The sequence below is a fragment of the Siphateles boraxobius genome, unplaced genomic scaffold, assembly GCF_051911475.1.
Source record: "Siphateles boraxobius isolate OS27281-9 unplaced genomic scaffold, OSU_SipBor_1 37, whole genome shotgun sequence".
Classification (NCBI taxonomy): domain Eukaryota; kingdom Metazoa; phylum Chordata; class Actinopteri; order Cypriniformes; family Leuciscidae; genus Siphateles; species Siphateles boraxobius.
This window is the reverse complement of record NW_027508997.1, coordinates 4,287,668-4,299,944: the sequence shown is the minus strand read 5'-3', so window position 1 is coordinate 4,299,944 and position 12,277 is coordinate 4,287,668. Positions and strand designations below refer to the sequence as shown.

The 12,277-nt window shown below is 38.2% G+C and overlaps 1 protein-coding gene across 8 annotated transcripts in view; it reads left to right on the top strand.

Moving 5' to 3' along the window:
• marchf8 (membrane-associated ring finger (C3HC4) 8) overlaps positions 1–12,277 on the top strand; it is a 111,843-nt gene that overhangs the window by 85,853 nt on the left and 13,713 nt on the right. For 6 of the 8 annotated variants that reach the window (XM_077197148.1, XM_077197150.1, XM_077197151.1 and 3 more), the window contains 2 exons: positions 5,509–5,588; positions 5,885–6,715. In XM_077197148.1, coding sequence (XP_077053263.1) covers positions 5,509–5,588; positions 5,885–6,715 — 911 coding nt within the window. The remainder of the gene's footprint in view (positions 1–5,508; positions 5,589–5,884; positions 6,716–12,277) is intronic. The other 2 variants (XM_077197155.1, XM_077197156.1) reach the window with 1 other exon arrangement.

Genomic DNA, 12,277 nt, shown 5'->3' with positions numbered 1-12,277 from the left:
TAACAGAATTGAAGTCACAAACATTTACTTGAAGTTTGGGTGTCTCAGGTGATGGTCCTTTCCTTTTTTCCTTTTTTTTTTCAAAAATACACTAGTTAAAGTTTTGGGTCTGTCAGAGTTTGTAAATGTTTTTTTTATGAGAAGTCTCTTATGCTCATTAAGGCTGCATTAATTTGATTAAAAAGTAAAAACCGTAATATTGTGAAATATTATTGCTATATGCTTTCTATTTGAATATATTATAGTGGCGAGGGGGGCGTGGTTCAGCGAAGTCTGCAGTGAGAGAGCGAGGAGGGAGCCGAGCGGTAAGTAGGTCAAGTGCAAAATGACGAACACCTGTGTCTGATTGCAGTGATTGGCGTGGGGAGACCGGATATAAGCTGGCTGGTACGAAAGAATGGGAGAGAGAGAAGTACTGGGGACTCGTACGGACAACTGTGACAGGAGAGCTGGAAACTGTCAAATGGACTGAGTGCTTTCATAGCGGAAAGAGTTTTGAGTGTTCGTGGAACGTTGCTGTAGTACTTACTACGGTGAAGGCGCATGTGGCGCAACTGTTGTTTTTGTGTGTCTTTGAGAATAAATAAAACCGTACAAGACCCAGTCACGCCGACCCTTGTCGTCTTCTGAACTGAACTACACTGGTGCCGAAACCCGGGATGGAAGAGAAAGCTGCCGCCATGCAGTCCCCGTCCGGTGTGCCATTTGCGGACATCATCCACACGCTCGCGCGATTACATCAAGAGCAGCATCAAGCCCTGCTGGCCGTGAAGGAGGAGCAGGAGCGCCGCTTCAAGATGCTCCTCCAAGCCCAGCAGGAGGACCGCGAGCTGTTCCGGAGCTGGTTGGACCGGTAGGTTCGGGCCACACCATCATCGCCAGCCGCGGCCTCGGCCCCGCCCGTGCCTCTCAACAAGATGGGTCCATCGGACGACCCAGAGGCTTTCTTGGACCTCTTTGAGAGGTCGGCCGAGGCTTGGGGCTGGCAGCCAATGACTGGCCAATGCGGTTGATACCTTTGCTCTCTGGAGAGGCTCAGGTTGCCGCACACCAACTGCCAGTCCAGAACCTCCTGGTCTATAAACACCTGAGACGTGCCATTCTACCCCGGGGATGGCCGGAACCCAGAGCAAAGCAGACAGCGGTTCTGGTCACTGGAGCTCTGGGAATCTGGTCGACCCTTCGTCTTCACGCAACAGCTCCGTGCGTGCCGCAAATGGTTGATGGCCGACGATCGTGACGTTGAGGGTATCATCGATCAAGTGGTACTGGAGCAGTTCGTGGCGCGACTTCCTCGGAAGACCGCGCAGTGGGTCCAGTGCCACCGCCCGACGTTGCTGGTACAGGCCATCCAACTGGCGGAGGACCTAATGGTGGCGTGCCCAGGGGTCGGCGAACCCTTGCCAGCTGCTTCTCTCTCTCTCCCATTCTCTCGTACCAGCCAGCTTATATCCGGTCTCCCCACGCCAATCACTGCAATCAGACACAGGTGTTCGTCATTTTGCACTTGACCTACTTACTTACCCCTCGGCTCTCTCCTCGCTCTCTCACTGCAGACTTCGCGGAACCACGCCCCCCTCGCCACAATTATAAAATGTAATTTATTCCTATGATGGTAAAGCTGAATTTTCAGCATCATTACCCCAGTGTCACACGATCCTTCAGAAATCATTCGAATGTTTTTTTGCTGCTCAAGAAACATTTCTTACTATTATCAATGTTGAAAACAGCTATGCTGTTATTTTTGTGGAAACCATGTTTTTTTTTCTGTATTCTTTGATAAATGCAAAAAAGTTAGAATTAAAATATTTTTAACAACGTTTTAACCATCACTTTTTTTCAATTTAATGCATCCTTGCCGAATAAAACTAATTTCTTGAAAACTTAAAAACAAAACAAAACAAGACCCCAAGCCTTTGAACAGTATTATACTTTCTCTTATTTCAGCTTAATGTGCATTAAGTATTTTACAAATTCAAAGTAAGCCAATCGTAGGATGATTCCTATGAAAATTGTAAACATTGTGCACTGTTGGTGCTATCAAAACATTGCTCTGTTTGTTTTGAGTATCCCAACTAGTCCAACATAATAACATTGGCATTGCAAAATTGCTCTCAGCATCTGAAGGCTAGAACACATTATATACATATAATGTTCTCTCTAAACTGCATCTGAGCACTTCTGATGTTTTTCCTGTGCTGACCAGGAAAAAAAAACACATTCAAGTCTCAAAAATAAATTGAGCTCTAACATGAGTGACACCGTCTGTTGGCGATGCTGTGTGGGCATGTATAGAAACTCAAAAGTTGAGTTCAACTTTATTCAAATATGCAGCAACTTGAAGGGACGGCCATCTACCAATGGGAGTGAAGTCAGTGGAAATTATGTAATTCATCTCCTGTGGGACAATCAAGTGGAGTAAAGGGATAAGTTAGACTGAGAAATGAATGTTATTGTGGGTGATTTCACTGTTCAGTTTGTTAAAAATGAAGCAGGGAAAACCATATCAGAAATTCAGTTCTCTCAATGTTTAATTCATCCATTGATAATCGTTCATCTTGTTAATGATATGATCCATTTTGCTTTGCTGCAGTTTATATACAAACACTTTCCCCTGCATCTTGATATTTTGAGGAAGTCAAAAACTTGTCAAAATAGAATGAATTTTTTTTTCTTTTTCTTTTTTTTAACTGCCAAAACATTTAATTTAAAACATTTAAATCTTATTGCATCCAGCATCAGGAATGCCTGCTGTCGATCTGCCCGCTTCCAGTGATAAAACTGATGCTATCTGTGTGAGCTGGGCATTAAAACATGCTGTCAACATCTTAACTAAAACCACATGCAGTGATGGGTCTTGGTTATAAAATGTTTGTTCTGGTTTCAGTAGCACTTGTCTCGCAGGTCTGAGCTAATGTCAGTTCGATGTTCGCAATAGAGAATAAATGATTTTCCATTATCTCTGAATAACTCCCATAGTGTGACAAGCTGTTGGCCTCCACTAACAAGTATTTTTTGAATGTTCACAAATGAACACATTTTAAAGTATAGATTCAATCTGTGAGTAAGAGGCAAATTCCATAACTGCAGGACTATTTTTCATTACTAGCATTTTTGCTTATGTGTCGATGTGTGAAAGACTCTCCCTAATCTTTCCAATTTTCAGCAGTCGCTATGTGGTTTTGTCAAGGTTTTTTTTTTTTTACACTCACATGACTGTGTGAAGAGAAGATTCTTCCTGAGATGTGATATACACAAACACACACTATGTCAAGCTTGAAAATACACCTTATCTTGCTGACTGGGGCTGCATGGAGCCGGAGTTACTCAGTTAATCACATTCACACTGTCATCACAACTTGACTGTGCAATATAGACATAAACACATTTGCCACTTTCCACTATTCTTAAGAATACATCCAATTTTTTAACTTTTTTATTTTTAATTATTTTTAATTTGTAAAACTTTTTAATTGTCTATTTAATATTTAATTTAGATTTTTAAATATGGCTTTAAAATGTACACACATTTTAAACGCATTAAACAGCACATCTGTCAGAGCTTCTGACGGGGCAAACCGCTTTAAACGTTACTGGTGAACTATATCTTACTAGTAAAGTCCTTAATGTAATGCATGTCTTATATTTAGGACAAATTGAATTATACACTTTCCGCGCAGCAGTTCACTTTGTGTCCTCCGCGATTTTTCAGGTGCACTCGTAATGCCAACTACTGAATATTGATATAAACAATATTGCTTCGATAGCTGCCATTTATTAAAAAAAAATGTTATCAATGTATCATACAAACACGATATACTGCCAAACTCTAGGCTCTATTGTGTAGCCTACCTCATTTGTGGAAAGTACCATTAAATGCTTGAAAATGTTCTCATCTTCATTTCCTTCATAAACAGAAAGGGTGTGTATGTTTGTGAATGTGAACTATATGAAATCATGGTTAAGTTTTAATAGAAGTGCTAATGTAAAGCGCCATTTACTCAGTACTTCCACGTTTGTTGTGCCTGAACACAATATTATTTCCTAGTGTCTTTAAACATTATTCATCAAAGATGTGAATTTGTGTGACTCTGTCTGTGTGTGTCAGCTAATGTGTTAGTGTAGAGGGCAGTTCCGGACACTCTATCCTGTATTGATCTCTGTCAGGCTTAGGGCTATAAATTCTGTTCGTTATAGATAGAATCGATATTTAATTAGTCTGGGACATAAATGATGGGATCAAGCATTGTGCATGCGATCCATGCTGCTTTGATTCGAACGGTCAGGTAATATTAGTTTGTTGGTGTGTAGAGAAATTTTCAAAAGTTATTTATCTTTAATGTAAACCTTTTTTTTTTCACTTTCTTTTTCAAATCTTCCGTTGACGTAGATAATGTTCAACATTTTAAAAAATAATTTACCTCAATGACGTCATCTTTCTTCGATCTGTTTATATACTGAATCACGATTGGTCTTATCTTCCTTGCATATATTTAACCATACATTCATCGCCCTGAAGTTTTTTTTGGTCCCACTTTATATTAAGTGGCTTTAAGTACTATGTACTTACATTGAAAAATAAGTACAATGTACTTATTGTGTTCAGGTTGTATTGTAAAATACGTTTGCTGCTATTGAGGTGTGATATGGGTAAGGTTAGGGACAGATGTGGTGGTATGGGTCGGTTTAAGGGTAGGTTAAGGTGTAAGGGCTGGGTCAACTGTGTAATTACAAATGTAATTACATAAATTAATTACAGCTGTAATTACATGCAGGTATTTTCAAAATAAAAGTACAATGTAAAAACATGTATGTACACAATAAGTCCATTGTATCAAATTATTACTTACAATGTAAGTACATAGTACTTAAAGCCACTTAATATAAAGTGGGACCTTTTTTTTAAATAATTCTTTCACTCTTACCAAGGCTGCCTTTTTTATACAGTAAAAACGGCAATATTGTGGAACATTATTACTATTTAAAATAACTGTTTTCTATTTTAATATATTTTAAAATGTAACTTATTTTTGTGGTGGCAAAGCTGAATTGTCAGCATCATTACTCCAGTCTTCAGTGTCACATGATCCTTCAGAAATTATTCTGATATGTTGATTTGGAGTTGAAGAAACTTTTCTTCTTATCACAGTTAAAAACCCTTAATATTTAGTGGAAACCATGATGCACTTTTATTGATAGAAAGTACAAAACAGCCTTTATTGAAATAGAAATCATATGTTTATAAATTATAAATGTACTGTAACTTTTGATCAATTTAATGTATCCTTGGTGAATAAAATTAATTTCTTTCAAAGAAAAATCTTACTGAGCTTTAGCATTTATTTTAAAAGATGTGCTATATGTTGTGACAATGGCAAAAAGCCATTAACATAAACAAAAAGCTAATTAAAACATTTTGATGCCTTGAAAGGACTGGGATTTTCATCAAGAAGTGCTGATTTAGTTAAAGTTTCTAATTTGCTGCTATGGTCTCTGTTTTGGATACAGGCAGGAAGTCCGACCTCTGTGAACGCTCCCTACAGCTTCCCCAGGACTTCAGTGACGCCCTCGAACCAGGATATATGCAGGTAGGTTTGCTCTCTCTCAATCCTGAAGCCTCTTTATGCTCCTGCAGTCTGATCATGTACTGAAAGAGAGAAAAATACTGAACTGTCAGAGCATCAGTGGGCAAACATTGCCATCCATCTTGATTCTGCCATTTTGTTTTCTAACCTTCCTCTTGGTTCCTCTCACCTGTCTTTTTGTAATATTTCTCCATTTGTTCTCTAATGCATGTTGCATGTATCTTTATGTCGGTTTTCTCTCTTCCCATCTCTGTTTCTGCACCTCTCTTTCTGTCCCGTCCCTCTCCTCTCGAATGCAGTTCTAATGACCTCGCTCAGGACCTGGGCTCACAGAGGCCCTTACAGGCCACTGTAGTGCTTTTGAACTCTAATGGTAAAAGCTCAGCATCTCAGTGTGTCACCATGACCACGCTCTGCCTGGACTCTCCCACCAAACCAAAAAATAGGACCTTGTTTGGCACAGAATGGCTCTCTCTACTCAAACCATCAGTAAACTTGAAACCAGGAGGAGGCAGTCTGAAGTTCTCAAAGTCTCTGAATGACGTGGGACAAAAGATGGACAGCCTATGCAGCGGTCTTCACTTTATAGACCGCACTTGTTCGGACGGGGAGCTGGGAGTGGAGAAGGAACAACTCAAGCAAGATGGCCACATCAAAGCCCTCAATGGTCAAGCCAACTCTCCCCCTCTGTTTGCTTCTCAGCCTCCGTCCTTCCTCAACAACTACAAATACATCTCCAACCCAAGGCCTGAGAACTGCCTGGCTCCTCCTGCTCCTCCACATTCAGACCTTCAAAGAAGCTCCAAATTCCTGCGCCTCATCTTTCCGCTCACCCGCTCCTTCACCGCCGGAAGTCTGCAGGCGTCTGAGATGGGAAGCTACTCTTCAAGGCTCCACATCGCCAAGTCATCCAGTGCCATGCTGGACGTCGGTGAGTCTTGCTGTATGGAGGAGATGGGAGACGACGAAGTGTTCGAGGACAATTCGTCTCGGTGGAAGCTGAAGACAGAGGGGTTAGAGGCTCCTCTTTGCTCTCTCGAGGAGGACAGCGACTTGGATCAATACTCCTCTCCGTTGTCGGAAAAAAACGGGCCGCTGTCGCCCTACTCCCTGTCGGGGGACTGCTGCAGGTTGGTGGGACTTACTCACTCCCGCCCAGCTCCTCTTACCCTTGGGCTTCACCTCTAGGGTGATTCATCCTTGTAGTCCCTCTACAGCCCTCATCTGGATATTTACTTCCTACCAGTCCCTGTTTATGCTTCTTGTTAGAGCCAGAGTGCTGTGATCGGTTTGCAAATGGCAATCGATGATAAGGCTCGTATATGGGTGGAGTTGTGAGTGTTAAAGATCCACGGTATGGAAGAGGAAGTGTCTAGCCTGCTGTGCGGGATACATATTGTCACACAGCACTGTCATTGATAATCCAAGCAGATTTCCTCTGAGAGATCCAATCGATACTTATGGTATTTTCTCGAATGATGAAGTTTAGGTTGAATGGAGATTGAGATCTGATTGCAGTTTTGGTCGTGTCTCTCTGGCTTTGGTATTTGAGGTGAAATAACTGTGATTTTATCAGTATTCATCTACTACAGGGCCTCATGGACGCTTTAGGAAACAATTAGTACGCAACTTGTGAAGGAGTAAATGGCTCTGCCGATGACTAACTAAAACCAAAAATACCTTAGAAGTCTAAGTACTTATGAATATGACTTGGTTTTCACAAATACTTTTTGACATCTCAGATTTCAGGAAGTAATTTTTAAGTGAACTCCTCTGTGGCTTATAGAGAAAAATTATGTTGCTGCGTACAAAATTGGTAGGTACTGAATACATTCGTCACATTGTCATTGTGATGTGATTTACCAGTGTCAGTTACATCGCTTCATAAACGTTCACAACTCCTCTACTGTGGCTTCATGGGATAGTAAAGAGTTTATCAGATTCACATCTCGTCAGAAGTAGTATGTCATCCTGGCACTTTTCACCTGCTGTTTAATAAATACTGTGAATTCAGACATAGTATTCTTTTCACACACTATTTTTCACCTAATAAATAGTAGGGAAGTATGAATATTTGGATTCAGCCTATCGTTGTTTAGAAAGTGGCTACATCCAACAAGGTTTTTGAGAAGATGATCTTATGGAAGTTAAAGCTAAAAGTTATTGCATGCACTTTACTAGACGTCTTATGTTATATCAATTGTGTACATCTTTCTTAAGGGGGAGGTGAGGTTTCTTCCCACATGTATTACCACTCTCACGCGGTGCTGTGAAAACACATGTGCTCTTAAAATAGCTGACATTTAGAGATCATCCAGCAAGACTTATTGGTTTAAACCAACCAGAGCTGACATACCCAGGCTTGGAGATCTGCCACAAAGTATGCTCAGGTGTCTTGAGGTGTGACCTATGGCAAGCACACATTTTATGTGGGAGGAACATCCCATGTACTGGTGCATTTCTATATTTTAGCAGCATCTGATTTTTTTATTTTTTGAGGGATATAGTCATGGAATTATATAGGAATTGTATTCATGTCTGATCTTTCTTTTGTGTTAAGTTCACATCTGCAGTTATATATATATAGTGAGTGAGACTCTTGTCCGGTTCCTCACGCGGTCAGTTTCTCATTTTCTTTTCCTTGACTCTTTCGACCGCGTTTTCTTTGTCGACTCTGCCAAGATTCAATTCTGAAATGCGTCCTTTGTTGATGTATGTGACGTCGTGTCGTAAAGCAAGTCGTGATTCTCGCGAGATTTGTCCTCTCAAACTTACATAGCTGGTTTTTCCAGCAGCATCCTCCCCAAGCTTTACTACCAGGATGATTCGCCCTACTATGAGTTTGTTTACCACCGAAATTACTTTGAAGCTGTTATATAAAGGTACAGTTGCTCCACAGTGTGCCTTTAATAAACAAGTGTTTTCTTTGCCAACTAAGATGAAGTTGACGATGCTGACTCGCGATCTTCAGTAGTGAAAGCGCCAGAGAGAAATGCACATTTTATACGGATTACATAAGCAGAGAGCAGTCAGTAGTCTGTTTTCTTTCGTTTTGAATTGTTCTGTTTAAAAGTAGACATGTCTGTGAGGCAAGTAGGTTACCTTATACGCTGGGTTTCGGTTCATTTATGAGACGAGCTCCAGTTCACGCGCCGAAGCCTCCGTTTCGTGATTATCTATCGTCTGCTAAATTTACTTCTTATTTATTAAATCCAGGCAATTGGTTGATGAAACATTGATTAAAATTAAGATACAATTAATTCAAAACGAAATTCAATTTAAAGAAAGTTTTTGTGCTTTCTGTTTTATGTCTCTGTGAAAGTTTTAAAGCATCTTTTAGTGCCGCTTTCAAAGCGCTCAGGTCCTTAACAGACAACTGTCGCACCCGTAACATTGTTTTTCCTCATAAATGCGAACATGAAAAAAAAAATAATATAAAATGAATATTTTATGTTCTGTGGAGACTGAGAGCCAACCCTTCTTCATCCGGTGGGTAGTAGTATCACTTTGGTTTGCGCAGTGTAATTCACAGAATTACTAAAAAATATGTTGCCACCTAAAAGTTAAATATTGTTTTGTGTCACGCATGTTTCCCTCATATTAAATTTAAAACCCATGTGTAGACAAATATTTTTCTAATGTCTGGACTCCTTTATTAAGGGATTATGGATATAAACAGACGTTTCAATATAGCCTATTGGTATTAAATGCATTTTCTGAGAATTTATATTTCAGGTTTTGACTGTAAATGTCACGTTTATAACGGAATTGGCCAATTGTAAAGAATTTATCTTCAACTAGTTTTGTGGTGTAGGTCTATGTATTTTATAATGTTAACTTCAAATAATACTAATAGTAATTTGAAGATGTGGTAGCATTGGACCTGGACGGGAAGACCCAGGAAGATCGTCCCTTCTCTTTCTTTAATGTGAAATGCTATTTGAATTTCCAAGATAGAAACGTATTCTTGCCCTGGATCTGTTGTTACGGCTCCATCTACCTCTAGCTCCTGCTGCTCCTCTTCCGACTCCATTGTGACTTCACTGATCACGCAAACCGTGCATTTTTTTCGTTTTCATATTGGGGCTTCTGGGAAATGCATGGAGTTGCTTTAATTTATTTAGAGAGTGAATAAACTCTCTAGAAGTATCGTCATGAAGTATCGTCATGTAATCCATTGATTTCAAAAATGTAACTGTATTCTAAATACCAACTATTTAAATTGTAACTGTAACGGAATACAGTTACTAATTGTTACTAACAGTTACTAATTTGTATTCTGAATACGTAACGCCGGTACATGTAATCCGTTTCTCCCCAACACTGGGTATATATATATATATATATATATATATATATATATATATATATATATAATATTATTATTATTATTATATTTTTTTCAATCAATCGTTTGCACCCAAAAACATTTTTCATGTTTTAAAATTTAGTAAAAATAAACAGTATGTTGAAAATGTATTGATAATATTGGTGCATATAAATGACAAATAATTAATAAAAATTTTCCATGTTCATTTAGTGAAAACTACATGGAAAATATATATATATAAAAAAAAACATTACTTGTATGAAACATTTTAGCCATGTCCCTGCAAATACATATCATGTACCATACATATCAAATATCATAAAAAGGATTAAAAATGGATATAGAATGAATCATATAGGATAATATCTGCCAGTGTATCTACTTTAATACAGTGCTATAGAGAGTGAATGTTTGTCTAATGCAGTAATTTGACTATTCCAGAACATCAGGTCAGTGAACTCATGGGCCAAACCTTGTGAAAAGGCTGGATAGAATGTCTTAAATGTGGTAATTGGATTGATTCTTTCTGTCCGAATTTAATCTAATCTAGCTCTACGTGATGGATTTAATACAATCTGCTTAAAATAGGAAGTGAGGGAGGGAAATTAATCTAGCCTTTATAGTAAAAAAAATACGAGCGATCATAAACAAAAGGAGCCCATTAAAGCGATGTGCCTTCAGCCCTCTTGGAAGTTATTACACACTGTGCTCAGATGGGCTGTAAAGCCACGTAAAAGATGATGATGTGACAGGCTTCGTTTTTCTCTTTGTCTGTGCTGTTTACTAATCTTGTAGAGCCTTGACTGGATCAGGTATGTCTGAAAATAGTTATTATCCTGGTCATTCAGTCTGAAAAGCCTCCTCTGGACACTGACACGGAAGCAGTCTTCCCTCTCATTTGTGCCCGCGGCAGCTAGTTAACATTTAGAGGGCCAGTATCGCGAAGGATATGATTGTTACATCATTACAGTGGCTAAACCGTGTGCTATGCCCATAATGTCATTTATTGTATGTTGTTCTGTCAGTAAGTATAAACATCAGGGATTAAATTTATGGTTGTCTAGTATATCCTCTGGAAAGTACTGCTGCTTCGAATGTTTAATGAAATCAGCCAACTCTCTTATGTCTGTAGACTTTATTTTGCACATTTAGCAGACTGTTTTATTTAAAGTGACTTACAGAATTGAAAGTCTGCATTTTATCACGTTTCCTGGGAAGCAAACCCATGACACTGGCATTGTACTTTGAAATCTGCTTTCACTGAAATGTAGTTCCCCCCTTGTGTTTGTTTCAGATCTGCCAGCATTCATTTCAATGAACAATTTACAAAATATGAGTAAATCTTCTCAAAATATATTCATTTTATTTCCACAATTTAGATCCTTTCTCATTACATCTCAGTTGGAACTATCATAAGTTGTAGTAGTGTTAATTCAGGTAAAATTATTTTTATTTTATATAATATTGTATATATTTTTTTGTCATCTGTCCATTTATCTATCCATGTTTTCTCAAATTGTATTGTATTTATATATATATATATATATATATATATATATATATATATATATATATATATATATATATATATATATATATATATATATATAATTCATAGTGTTGTTAATTCAGGTAAAATTAGTCTTCACTTTATTTATTTATTATAATCTAATTCATAGTGTTGTTAATTCAGATAAAATTAGTCTTCACTTTATTTATTTAATTATTTTCCCATCCGTCATTTTTTTATTATTCATAGTGTTAATTCAGGTCAAATTAATATTTACTTTTATTTATTCTTATTTATTTTATTTTAAATTTATTGATCATCTGTTTATTTATCTATCCATGTATTCTCCAAAATGGTATTATTATTTTTATTATTCATTTTGCCATTAAAATATCAGTTAGTCTCTATTTTAAAATGATTACCAGTCATGTGTGGCGTCATCTGAAGAGCACCAGTGAGATGTGAACTCATCTGTGATTCACTTTGAACTGCCGCTTGCATCAGCGGGACAATGGTGCTGACATCCTCGAAATATGAATCTTGACATTTGGCACACAATTGTTTGTACATGTTGCTTTCCCAGATGACCTCTAAGCTTATTAAACATTGTCTGAGTCAGAAATTAAATTCATATGCATAAATGCCCATGAGTGATAGAAAAAGCACAGCAGCCCATAGGGAAAAAAAAAATCTAATCTCAATACATCTCATTTGTTTCTCAGCAATGAGATTACATGGAGAATAAATTGAGCCTTCGGCTTAGATCTTGCTCTGCCTCTGGACACTCTCCACAAATCCAGCCTTCCTTCCCACTAACAAACAGCTTTTGCTTTTCCTTTTCCCCCTGCTTAT